This window comes from Eulemur rufifrons, chromosome 2, assembly GCF_041146395.1.
Source record: "Eulemur rufifrons isolate Redbay chromosome 2, OSU_ERuf_1, whole genome shotgun sequence".
Lineage (NCBI taxonomy): Eukaryota > Metazoa > Chordata > Mammalia > Primates > Lemuridae > Eulemur > Eulemur rufifrons.
Window position 1 is genome coordinate 112,370,091 of NC_090984.1, and position 14,283 is coordinate 112,384,373.

At 42.7% G+C, this 14,283-nt stretch overlaps 1 protein-coding gene across 1 annotated transcript in view; it reads right to left on the bottom strand.

Annotated features, from left to right (window-relative positions):
- The window catches only part of KCNK10 (potassium two pore domain channel subfamily K member 10), a 116,415-nt gene that overhangs the window by 44,162 nt on the left and 57,970 nt on the right, over positions 1-14,283 (bottom strand). The window contains exon 3 of the mRNA XM_069465197.1: positions 2,841-2,958. Within this exon, the coding sequence (XP_069321298.1) occupies positions 2,841-2,958 (118 nt within the window). The remainder of the gene's footprint in view (positions 1-2,840; positions 2,959-14,283) is intronic.

The window sequence follows — 14,283 nt, forward strand, 5'->3', positions numbered from 1 at the left end:
GTGCTTGAATCACCCCAAAACCATCCCCTGCCCCCATCCGTGGAAAATTTGTCTTACATGAAAACAGTCCCTGGTGCCAAAAAGGTTGGGGAACGCTGCCCTCAGGGGAGAGCAGAGGGGCCTCTCCATGGCCATCCATCATTGCAATGGACGGGTGACTGCTGTGTGTCTCTCGTGCTGCAGAATGAGAATTTTTAATGCAGTGCCACTTCACTACTGTCGGGTGCGGAAAACCCTCAAGCTCATTTTCAGCAGATCTGGAAATGGGATACAATCTATAGATTCCAGGATATGTGCAAGAAGTACCAAAAGAAGCTGATATTTGTGCAGAAGCCATATGGGAAAAAATAAAGAGAAGTAGCCCAGAGAATGGTAACAGGAACCATAAGTGGCAAATCCCAGAAAGTGTAAGCAAGTGTCCAAGTATGAATGTGAGGGTCTCTCATTTTGAACTTCAGAAGAGATATCTTTGTCTGCACCAAGTGTGGAATATAGGGTGAAGAGGGTGAGCAACAGAAGCCACCCTGAACTCGATCAGAAGTTCAGAAAACAGAAGAAGCAGGGCTGTACAGAGACGTACACTGGTCCCCCCGTGAATATAAAGTTATGTTCACACTATACTGTAGTCCATTCAATGTACAAGAGCATTATGCCCAAAAATGTATCTTGATTGAAACACTTTATTGCTAAAAAATGCTAATAATCATTTGAGCTTTCAGCAAGTGGTAATCTTTTGCTGGTGGGGAGTTTTGTCTCGATGTTGATGGCTGCCAACTAATCAGAGTGGTGGTTGCTGCAGGTTGGGGTGGCTGTGGCAATTTCTTAAAATAAGATAATGAAGTTTGCTGCATCGATTGTCTCTTGCTTTAACGAAGGATTTCACTGTAGCATATGATGCTGCTTAACAGCATTTTGCCCACCGTGGAACTTCTTTCAAAATTGGAGTCAATCCTCTCAAACTCTGCTGCTTATCACCTAAGTTTATGGAATATTCTAAATCCTTTGTGGTCACTTCAACAATGTACATAGCATCTTCACCAGGAGTAGATTCCATCTGAAGAAATCATTTTCTTTGCTCAACCATGAGAAGCAACTCCTCATCTGTTCAAATTTTATCATGAGATGTACAATTCAGTCACACCTGCAGGCTCCACTTCTGTTAATAATTCTCTTGCTATTTCTACCACATCTGCAGTTTCTTCCTCCCCTGAAGTCTTGAACCTCTCAAAGTCATCCATGAGATTAGGAACTAACTTCTTCCAAACTCTTGTTAATATTTATATTTTGACCTTCCCCCATGAATCACTAATGTTCTTAATGGCATCGAGAATGGCAAATCCTTTCCAGAAGGTACCCAGATCCAACACAGGAATCAGTATGGTAGCTATAGCCTTACAAAATGTATTTGTACATATTATGTAGTTGAAAGTTGAAATTACTCCTTGATCCGGGGCACCTGTGGTGCCCCAAAACAATTACAATAGTACTATCCAAGATCACTGATCACAGTTTACCTGTTATAATAATATGAAAAAGTTTGAAATATTGAGAGAATCACCAAAATATGACACAGAGACACAAAGTGAGCACATGCTGTTGGAAAAATGACACCAATAGACTTTCTCAGTGAAGGGTTACCACAAACCTTCAATCTGCAAAAAAAAAAAAAAAAAAAAAAAAATGCAATATCTGCAAAGCACAATAAAATGCAATAAAACTACGTATGCCTATATATAGAATGATACAATGAAAAATAGCGGGAGAGGGAAAAGAAGTTGAGACGCTAAGCTCACTGATTGCATTATATGTAATAGCTGAGAGCCGAGAGTTATTTAAAGCTGACAAATCACATAAGAGAAGCACAAGCATATTTAATCACTTAAAAGTAAACATTCAAAAGATGATGTCAACTAAAATTGTATGGTGGAGAACGAAAGGGAGAAGAGATGTCATCACCTATAATAGGGACCTAATACATCCTGGTTAACAAATAGAACACTAAGGTTATTTTATGCTATTATAATTATAAACTTAACCCCTAAGACTAAAATACAAAACTCGCCAAGTATCAGAAACAAAGGCACACACAAATAAAATAGGACAAAAATTAGTGCAGGAAAGAAGTAACCATAGTTCAACATATGATCAGTTGCAAAGAGCATTTACCTAGTCAAAATAATGCAAATGTTCGGCTTTTATCTAATTAAACTGTATTGGGAAGACAGAGGACCAGAAGAGAGCCTTTCTGCAGTGGGGCAGGGAGGAAAAGAGAACTAACTCCTCATCTTCCACGATGGCAAGTCAAGAAATAATCCCCCAAACTGAAAAGTCCATAAGTGGTAATACACATGTGATATTTAAAGACATGGGGATGAATATCAAAATCATCAATCTAAAGAGATGAAAGTGGTTGTCTCAAGGAAGGGAGAAAAACAGGGAGAGAGACAGACACTGCTGCTGTTTTTCTCAGCAAACTTGGTAGAATATTTTGGTTCTTTCCTATACAACTTCAATAAGAAGTGCAATCTTTAAAAAGGAAATTGAGCTCAAATAAGCAATACGAGTTCAACAGACCAATTCATATTTTCTACACTAAACTTTTCATCAGGTTCTTTCAAACTAAAGGCTCGCTAGCCTTCCATTCTGAAAAAAAGAGATACTTCATGCTGCTTTGCCTTTTTACCAAAAGCCACCACAACTACTGCACTCATTTGAGAGTATTTCATAAGCCTCTTTTGGACCTCAAACTATGGTGTATTCTATGAGGACCACAACACTGACCAAGGGCCATTACTCAGGATGACCTGCAGAGAAAAAGATACCAGCAAAGAAATGGGTACCTATGGTGGTGATGACGGTTCCAGCAAAGAAAAAGGCACTGCCAAGGTCCCAGTGACTGCTGTTGTTGGAAGAGTTTCCTATGGGACTGACTCCCGCATTGTCAGCATCTAGGGCATGCTGCAAAGAAAGGGGAAAAACATAAGACTCAGTTAAAAAGGTTTTTTTTTATAAAAAGAAAAAGAAAGTTTCCAATGAATTATTCCCCTGCTCAAGAACCTGCAGCGATCTAGAATGAAACGGTTAAGTGGATGAGGGTACCATCCTAAAGTGAAATATTAATACTATGCACCCATTTATGAAAATTACCAAATTAGTTTTAAGTGAGGGGATAAAACTAGGATATAGAATATGGTACCATTTATATAGTTTGAAAGCCTAGGTTATGCAAAATGCATACATATGTGTATGTACATAAAAAGATGTCTAGAAGAATGTTCACTCAAAGTGGTCATTTCTGGAAGATAAGATTTTGGTTGCTTTTTTGCTCTTCTCTTTCCTATCTCGTGAGAGTGTTTTACATTGAGCTTGTTTTGACAGCGCAGGAATTAAGAGTTTGGGCTCCCAGGTAAGGCCGTCCTGGCTCTGCTCGTTCTTAACTTCAGAACCTTGGGCAAGGTATTTGAGCCTCTCTAAGCCTGGTTTCCTCATTTGCAAAGTGGGGATAATACCTTCTCCCACAATGGTTATTAAGATTAAATGGGATGGTCCATGTCATGCCCTTAGCCCAATGCCAGGCACCATGTAGGGTTTAACAAATAGTTGCCCATTTCATGACTGTCAATTCACTCCCCTACCCTCACACACATATTGCTCTCTTTAAAAATAAGCTTCAATGACTCCTAGATTTGGAATTCCATACACCTTAAAATCCCCAATACATTGGCCACAATGCTGACCTATTTTCCTCTCAGCCTGCTATGAAAGTCTCCACTGTGGGCAGGACACTCCATGAGATGTCTCCTTACATTATACCTCTGTAGCTGTGCTTATGCCCTTCTGCAAACCATGCCCATCTGTCAGGATCTCACTCAGGCCCTGCTTCTTCCGGCATTCAGTCTGGGCATTGCAGCCACACAACTGCCCCTTCCCTGTGCTCATACTTTTGCAATTAAGTATACTGCTAAAAATTCTTCCCCAGCTTCATCATGAGCAGAATGAGGTGAGAAACTCCTCCGCAGCTCTTCCCGCACTGGCCCCTGCCATCCTCTTTCAGGCCTGGGCACAAGGGAGGAAGAGCTGTCACGGCAGCTCAAACACACGCTGTCCACAGCTGTGAGCTGGTCAGAGAGCGACAGGTGGGGGCTTCAGAGAGGAGGCGACAGACATAGAGCTACTTCTAGAACAATAAATAGGGACTCCATTCCCTGGGCTAAGTTGGAATAACCCTATGTAGAGAGAGTAAGGCACAAATATTAAAATGTAATTATATTTATCCTAAGTAATGCCTACTTTTGTTAAAGCAGGCATATAGTGGTTATCAAAAATCAGATTACAATGGAAAAAAATCAATCATTGTTACATTTTGCCTTCATTAATCTGAAATATTTCAAATCCTCTAGACCAGGGATCAACAACTTTTTCCATAAAGGGCCGGATATTAAATATTTTAGTCTTGATGGGCAGCAGTGGTCTCTGTTGAATATTTTTCAAGCCTTTTTTAATAACCCTTTAAATATGCAAAAGCCATTTTTAGCTCAGGGGTTGTACAAAAATAGGCTGTGGGCTAGATTTGGCAGATCCATAGATAAATCGACTGGATGATAGGAAAAACAAAACACCTTTCGTCAAGTTCTTAGCCTACTGTTTTCTGCCTCTAAGAAAATATGAAATATGCACGGCTATAGCTGGCTGCTATTCCTAACAATCCCTGGCACCCCAGAATTTAACACATTGACTGCCACACTAGAAAAAAAAATTTTTTCCCTGGGGCCATGGTGTTTTATTAAAACAAAACGATCCTTTGTAATTCGTTAGTTTTTATGGTTTTCTGTGCCTGAGTTACGTGCAATACAATCCACATTTTCAGAATTAAATTGTCAATATTAATTGTAGCAATAAGAACCTCAACAAGTAAGATTTTCATGAACCAACTGCAGGGTTTTGCTTCACATGGCCCCAGGTTCAAAACTAGCCTGAGTTAAATACAACTCACATGGCAGTCAATGTGTTAAAATCTGGTGCCTGGGATGTGTACAGCTGGCTTTGCCAGTGGTTTCAACTGGCCTAACTGACACCAGTCAGATATTCATCCAGGACTATGCTCTGCTCTGCTTTAGAGAGAGACAGATGGTGAGTCCTTGCACTGTGCTGTTTGAGCGCCACCAGACCAAACCACAAAGCCTTCTCCAGTGTTCGTACCTTCATTACCTATTCAGTTCTGATGGGCTCACCTGGAAATAATGCCTCAGGGACAGCTTTAGGCCTCAGTCACTTAGGTTGCCCCAAATCACACCATCAACACCTAATATTTATGACTCCTGTGAACTGCAAAGAGTTCAGGTCTACTCAAGTGTCACAGTGCTGAGAACTACAGGTAAACACCATGAGCAGACCCAGCACAGCACAGAAAAAATACACAGTGGCACGAAAGATAAACGAGGCTGATCACTTGTTTCATCAAAAAATCCTAAGTATGATTCCTTTTCAAGTTTCATTTTTCTTAAATTATGCAATTTATAAATATTTAATGTTTACATATGTAATCCTCAAGGAAAGTGTTTATCCGTGGAAAGGAAAAGGAAACGAACATTTGCTAAGTGCCTGCATTTCGCCAGGTGCGTTAGAAATGTTATTCCGTTTTATCATTTTCACAACTGGTGTATTATTCCATTCTATCCTTTGCAAGAAAGTAACATTATCTTCACTTCAGAGATGAGGAAACAGGCTCAGGGAAGTTCAGTAACCTGTCCCAGGTCACACAGCCAGGACAAGGAGAGGCTAGGATTCAAACCCTGCCTGGCCCAAAGCAGGTGGTTTTGCCTTTCCTCTACATGTGGTACCCAGAACACACTCTACCTCCCCTGCCCCAGTCCTCACCTCCAGACAGATGAGGGAGGAGGACAGCCATGGTCCAAGAATTTAGGCAGAAGGGGTCTTACAAGGGATCATTTCTAAATAGACTACTTCCTTGAAGATGCAAGTATAGACACCAAACTTCATGTGGCTATTGGAGCTGGTGAGAAACTAACTGCTCTGCATTAAAAATAAAATTTAAAAATAAATTAATTAAAATGGAAAAAGGTTGATTTTATATGGTGAGAGCAGGGGAGCAGAGAAAAGACAGAGAAAGGGTTGAAAAAGGAAGAAGAGAAGAAAGGAAAAGAGAAAAAGGATTGTCAACTGACAGATGGGAGGTGCACGTTCAGTAGCAGCAATGACCAGGGCTTTGAAGAGCAGCTCAGTCTAGTAGCCAGTTTCAACCGTTTTATATCTGTGATGTCAATTCCTCCCCCTGCACCCCTCACCCCAGCAAATCTTCAGTAAAGTGGACAACACACTCAAATGCCTTGGGGAAGGAATTGTGTGGAAATTATATATAAAGGTTGTTACAGGCACAGTGGAGCCACCACTGATGATCTGAACTAACTCATTGAGAGCAAGACTTAGAACTAGAAGTGAGAAGGAGAAAAATTAGCTTTCCAACAAGTGACCAAACTCCTGGAAAGGCTTTAGAGAAACCTCAGTGCTGGGATTGAGTTTGATTCTATCTAGACCTTATGGGTCAGAAAACTCTGCCAAGAAAAAAACAAAACAAAACAAAAAAAACAGAATTTAAATCAATCAGCAAACTCAGGTTATAACAGACTATTACCACTTAAATAAGTAGCATCATTTTTAACTCAATAACAATAATTCTAATTGAGTTCATAGTTCTAACTCTTATTAATTTACTTAAGTATTTTTTAATTATCTAAATTGTTTGAGCTCAAAACATTGTCAAATTAAATGCATTTGCTTTTAAGTTTTTCCTCTGCATTCAAGCTGCCCAAGTAAATATAAGCCAGTCCATTAGGAATGTCTGGGTACATAGATAATGAAATGGCACAACTGAGCTGTGTGCAGTTTCGCTCAAAAGATGTTGCAGGGTAGAGGTTCAACCAGTGTCAGCATCATTTTAAGCCACAATCTCAGACACGATGAGCATCATCTGTTCAATTAAAAATTTAATCATTATCAAGTTCAGAGAGGTCTTATAAGGATCAAAAAATACAAACAGTCAGATAATTGGAGAGAGAGAGAGAGAGATAATATACTATAGATAAGAGGGCATTACTTTAAATTTTAATTTCATCCCTTCTTGAATTTCCTTTGTAGCCTCTAATTTGGAATTTCCAGCACCAACCCAGCTACCCAGTAAATGACTCAGGAGCAAATTCTTAAGCCAACAATAAAGGAATGAACAAACTGAAATAATAAATTTAGACATATAATCTTCCCAGAGGTGAAAGAGGAAAACATTTTACTTTTTTGCAAAAATCAGACAGACACAAAAGTAACCCAACAAAGAAAACTATAATCATTTATATATTTAAAAAAAAAAGAGTTAGGGAGCTGACTTGAAAGGGCAAGATCTAAAAGAACCCATACCCCTCTCTCTCCCTCCTCCTCACTCCCTCACACCACGCATTAGGACCACCTGAAAGGTGTAAGAGAGAAAGTGCAACCTATGACAAGGCGAGGCGGGTCTGTAGCTGATGGGAAGGGATGGAGGAGGGGGAGGTAACTCTGCCCCTCACAGGACCCCCACCACGTTCCCCCCACCAGGTTCCACCCAGACGGCAACGCCAGGCCACATGAATCACTGCTCCAGACAGTGTGTGATACCATCATGAGTGTCAGTGCTACACCAGGATGAATGACGACCCACAGGGGACCACTAACTGTCTGCGGCTTTTCTCCTATGATCTGTGCACTCGGTGAGATCATCTGTTTCTCTGTTCCCTTGTGTGGCACCAAAAAGAGAGACAAACAAAGGTGGAGCAGTAATCACTCGGCTTGTCTCAGACTGGCTGAAGAACACAACTGCTTCGTGCCGTATGCACAGACATTAATAGCTAGGTGACCATTTGATTTATGGTGCAAACCAGGGCTCTGTTAACAATTATGCCAAGACCACAGCAGAGGTGTAACCCAGGACATATGGTCATTTTACTAATAGATTATACCCCTGGGACAAAAGGAAGGGACCTCATCTGAGAGTGCAATAGTGGCTCTGCGTGTGTCCAAAACGTTCTTACGCCCTAGAGGCCACGGTCAGCAAAGGGATTTATGAATTAGATCTTCAGCCAGGGATTGAGGCAGGGTGAGGGCGTGATTGTGAAAAGTGGCTTCTTAAGTGTATTGAAAGTGAGCATATTCCAGCCATTAACAGGCAGAAGGAAAACCACAACCCCTGTGAGAAGGGTGATTGGCGGACCACGTTCATTACCGCTCAGAAATGCCTCTAATGATTCAAAACCCCAGCAGCAGGGCAGCGACACCTCTCCACCTCCTCACACAGTCGTGGCGGAAGAGCCTCAGGTTTGAAGTGGAAAGACCATATTTAATTTGTTTACCACAATTGCTTTTTCCTTTCTCCGGCTTCAGAAGTACTTCACATATAAATATTTCACAGCCCCAGAAGTGAATGTGCTGTGGCTGGGGGAAGGGCAACTTTATGTCCAAGTGCAAGGTCATATCCTAGTACCTCAGACTATGGGAGGGTGTCAGGGAGGAAGTCTGAGGCCACACCCAGCAAGGCACGTCTGTGGCCCATTCGAGGAAGTCTTGCTTCCATACGGAGAGGTAGAGAGTGTAAAACCTCCTATATTACTCCTACAACGGAGAAAGTTCTTGGATAAAGCTGCAAATGTTCAGCCTGTACAAGTTACTCAGCTTCTCTGACCCTCGGTTTCCTCATCTACAAAATGAGAGGCTAATACATTTCTTGTAGGGTTGTTTAAAAATGTACTTAGGACTTCAGGCACTGACTTGTTATTTCTTAGCTAGTAACGTTAATAACAACAGGAATCCTTTCTTGGCACTTCCTAGAGCACAGATTTAACTCAGCCCTTACGAAGACCCTGTATGATGGGCATCGCTACCATCCCCACGGGACACAGGAGACCGAGAATGGTGACAGACCGCGTCCACAGGCGCACAGTAAAGCTAGCGAGCGATGCTATTCGAATTGTTAACAGGAAGATCGCCGTCCCAAACTCTAGAAAGGCAGCTGCTTTTCCGTCTGTGTTCTTTTGTTTCTCCATCTCAGATGCACAGCTTCCCTGCTCCGGGGAGGACAGGCTGGCTCACACCCGGGCTGGGACACCTCGACTGTCCGCGAGAGGGCGAGGGGACGGAAAAGGGGGCTGATGTGAAGACCTCCCACCCTGGCAGACAGCTGATGTGGCAGTCAGGCCCGTGCTGGCCTGAGCGGACCTGCCACAATCGAGCAACCATCCTCACGGCCACACCACCCCAGAGCCTCCCACCAAAAGCAGGTCAGACCGTAAAAAGGCAAAGAGAGAGGCACCTTCAGTGCAGGGGTGAATATTATAATGGTGTTTATTTTCCTGCTGCCCTAAGTATCCAGTTATGTGCAAATATTAGCCTTTCCTCGGGCCCTTGGGGAACCAGGCAGCAGGCTTATAACCGGAACTTGACGGCCTGGTTATAAGTCTAAAGTGGAGGCCACCTACAGTGTGGGCAGGGTGAGCAGAGAATCCGTCCGGAGACTGTGAGTTCTCTTGCTCCCAGGATGAGCTACCCTGCATGTCCACGGCCTGTGGTCTCAGACAAACTAGCTGTCCTGGCTACCACAAGTGAATCCTTTGCAGCGAGAATGTTCTAAAACTCAATTCATTAGCACCTGGGGTATACACTAAATGACTAATCTATCTAACTATTGTCAAGTAGGACCCAGACATATCTGGGGGAGCTCTTTCAACCTTCCAAATTGTGCCTTATGATGTATAATTAATTCCCTCTCTGTCTTTGACTCCACGGAAGGATGAAATAAGAGACATTTTAAACTGCAAGGAAAGCACCAACTCCACTAAGGAAGCAGGGATATATGTGTATACTTCAATATGATCAATAAACTTTCAAACGAACTAACTGCCACCCTTTCATCTCAGTTTGGACTCAACCTCCACAGGCCAAATAACAAATTTGCCAGATGATGTTGAAAAATCACCCTGGTCCTGAGGAGAATGCTTGATCTATGCCCCACTATCTCTGCACTTGAGATTATTCCCATTAAAGATGAGTCTATCCAATTTCTATAAAAAAAATTTACTGGGCTACAAAAGTAGCTACAGGAGTTCTGATTCATTGCAGTGTGACCTAAATGAAAGATTACTATCCCTTCCATTGTCGCTGCCTTGGAGAAAGCCTGAAATTTAATAGATGATTAATAACATCATGAAAAAGAGATGCTTCTGCTATCTTCTCTTTGTTGCAGCTATTTACTTAGGACTCCTTATTGCTTTCGAGTGCTCAATATGAATCCCAAATTAATATTTCATTTCCTGTGGCCCCCTAGAGAATGAGTCAGCACCTACTACCAGCACATCTCTGATGAGCACAGTTTGATAAGGGGGCAGACAAGGAAGTGGAGACTTCAAGGAAAGTTCTAGAATACTCATAAAAACAATCATAGTTGCCAGCGTTTGCAATGTGCCAAACTCTGCCTTCTTATCTTATTCAGTCCTCACGAAACCCTGCAATAGTAGATCCTATTACTACTCCCATTTTATAAATGAGACAGTGGAAAACAGAAGTGACTTGTCCGCAATTACAGTAGTTAGTAAGCGGCGTGGCTGAGGCTGGTTAAAAGTCCTCTCTTTTAATTCTAGCCTCCACCTATCTCCTACAAGTGGCTCTCCATCTTTCTAAAGCTCATCTGTTGTGTCACCTTCTTCTACCCAAAAGAGGGCAGTATTGAAAAGTCAGAATTTGAATTTCTCATCCCCATTTTTAAAAGAACAAAAAGTTAAACCCTCACTTCCTCAGTAAAGTTAACCTGCACCAGCAAGCTTTTCATCTCTTCTGTCCATCCCCATCGAGAAGGAAGGAAAAATAAATGTTCTCATATAAACCGATAAGCTACTCTTAATTGCAGACCTGGATGGTAACTCAAGTACTTCGATTTTAAATAGAACATATCGACCCAGCCCCAACACCTGATGTTAAGACACAAAGCCCTGTCCCTCTAGAGGACAACCAGGAGGTAATTGTTACTCTGTAGTCTATTCGCAGGTGAATGAAGGTCCTCTTAGGGGTCCCATAGGTTGAGTCAGAGACTCCTGTTCTGTGACCTGAGTGCTTCTTTGTCTTCTAGAACCAATCGCACTAGACCCTAAGTATTCAAGACAAGTTGCCCCCCCCACCCGACCCAGGAATAGAGATCATAGTCAAAAAGCATAGATTCTAGAGCCAGACTGCCTTGTCCGGAACTCAGTTCCACCTCCCACTTAAGCTTGGGCAAGCTATTTAACTTCTCTGTTCCTCAGTTACTTAACCCACCTCAAAGGATCATTGTAAAGATATTAAATGAGTTAGTACATACAAAGCATTTAGAGCAGTCCCTGGTCATAGTAAGCACTATGCCAGTGTTAGCCAGAGATATAATTAATACTGGACTACAAACTCCTTGAGGACAAGGTGTTGGCATCTTACATTTTTTTTTAATTTTTAAATTTTTTAAAATTTTTTTTATTTTTTAATCACTCACTAGAGCCTAACAGCACCTGCTTCATGACAGGTAGTCAATAAATGTCAGTTATCTAAATGAGTACATTTGATTATAAGTAATGAGAATAATTGTACAAGCTGCACACCACCAAAATCTCATTATTCCATAATGTATACAGCAACACTTTAAATGTGGACAAACACATGTGCATTTGCATGGAAATGTAGACACAGCAGCATTCATTTCTGAGTTTTGGTTTTATTTTTATGGGAGGTGTTGTTTTATTTTTGAAACACTGAATTCTCAATTTGCAAATTTATTTTCCACTGACATGCCAGCTTCCATTAGCTCTTTAATTTCTAGCTTAAAAGCTTCAGATCTTCTTCACCAGTGAATGGAATCAATAACCCCAGGGATTAAAAACAAAAATAATAATGAAGTGGAGGCCTGTAGAGACAGGCCAGGGGCTGTGGGCTCGATCTCGCACGCACTGCACAATCTTTTGCGTGATCATTTTGCTGGTGAAAGGGCAGCTCCTCTGAGTTCAAGGCAACAGCCAGGAGACGTCGCTTCAACACCTCAGACCTGTGTCCTTGGGCACAAAGAATTCAAAGCTGCACTCACCAGAGGTCACCTGCTGCCTGGGCTGCCACCTAAACTTCCTGGACTAAATGCTACTTGGAATAGGGAATGGCCCAGGGCAGGGAAAGAGAAGACTGACCTGGCTCTGCCCTCTGAAGTCACAGCAAGGATTTCCATGAATGTCTCAGGTGCCACGCTTCCCAGCAAACTGCTTTCCTGAAAATGCTTACATTCCTAAATACATAAAGCTCTGATCTCTACAGATACCCAGGGAATCTGCTCACACATGAAAAAGACAAAAAGATGAGTTGAGAGAAGGACTACGGACAACCCAGCCACAAAGAAAGGACTTGTATTACACAGAAACAAAAGAATTTTCTGCTTCACTTCTGTGAAAGTACTACATGCAGGGCTCATAGTCTCCAAAACAGATAAAAAAGAAAGCACCATTCCTTCCTTCCTCGAATCTTAAGCATCTTTTATTGGCTAGCCACCAGGCACAAGGGATATATGGATAAAAGACACAGACTCAACCTCAAAGACCTCACAGCCATGGGAAGGGGACACATGAGAAAGTGACAGTCACTCAATACAGTCTAATAACGTGAGTGCTTGATGCCATGGAGCCAAGAAGGGCGTGACCCAACATGAAGGGCCCGTGACACCTTCCCCAAGAGTTGAGTTTTGGCACCACTGAGGATAAATCAGTTCAGAGATCCAGAACAAAACACTTAGCAGAGTGCTCCACTTGTCACTCCATGAATGTTTAGTTGAATGAACAAATGAATACGTTAAAACTCTTTAGGTGTCTATGAGGGACCAAAATGGCAATGCACTGATTGACCAAATCATGCCCCCCTGCTGCTTAAACCTAACTGCAGCTTCACGATGCACTTAGGGTAAAATCGAAAATCAGCCCCTACATAGTTTGACCCCTGCTTGTCTGCAGCCAAACTGCCTGCAGACTTCCCTTTGCTAAATGCTCTCTGGCCACATCTGCTTATTTCTCTCAAATCCTGAGACATCGCATGTTGCTTCCCCCTGCCCAGGCCTTGGCTCAGCCTCCTCTGCTGGAGTCTTGGCCCCCCCCCCCCCCCCCGTCAGCTCTCCTGCCCAGGTGTCCCATGGCTCTAGCTCCCTCTCCTCTGCAGCTTTCATCTGGGTTTTATTTACACTTGTGTGGTTGCATGCATAAGGTTTGTCTCTCCCACTGCCTAGAAGTAGGGTCACCATACATTTTTATCTTTCAAACCAGGGCACTTTTGAGAGAGAAAGGAGCACTCTTAACAATTATTCCCCAGAACCATGAAAGCTGGGCTGTTCAGTCATCCTAGCTATAAGCTCCAAGAGGGCAGGGACCATGTCTCTCTTTTCTTCATTATTTCCCCCTCGGCACCTAGCACAGTAGGCAATCAATGAATTTATGGAATGAATGAATGAGTGAGTTAGTGAGCAAAGTAAGTGAGTGAGTGAGCAAGTGAGTGATTTGAGTCTTGGCAGAAGGGCAATGCCGCAGCCTTGGGAAATGTTCACGGGTCATGCAAATTACCCAACATCTGCTTCTGGAGAGAATGGTTTGGCAGCTCATGACCTCTAGTCCTCTCCATTATCTGCAGTAGAGCAGCTTTGGTTGCCATGACAACATCAAAGGTCCATACCCAAGACCACAGCATGGTACCCTGTCCTCACACTCAGCTGCCTGTGTCTTAGATTAAATCCTCCTCAATCAAAGCAGAGTGGCGTCAGACCCAATGAGCACAGCCAATGAAGTGAGTCAGCAAGCCAGAGGCCATCAGTCCAGCACCCGGACCTCGTCATGGACTCTCTCTGTGTGTTGGGAAGGTCACAAATACAGGGAGGGGGCAGGGATGGGGGCTCTGTGTCAGAAGGCAAGCACTGACTCTCACAGAGGGGCTTTCTCATTATATCCTTTGAGTGGATTCTCCCTTAGTCAGCAGAAATTTGTCTTGATCCAGTTACGTAGTCTCTAACCCCACTGTGTCAAGCCAAGGACAGAGTATGATGTAGAGAGCGTGGGCTCTGGAGTTGGAGAGATCTAGCTAGATTCAAGTCCTACTTTTGCCACTGGCTGCACAAGAGCTTTACCCTCTGTAAAATGGGGGAGTAGCAGTGGCCACCTCTTGGTATCGTGGGAGAGTCAAAGGAGGCTCAGTAATATATGCACA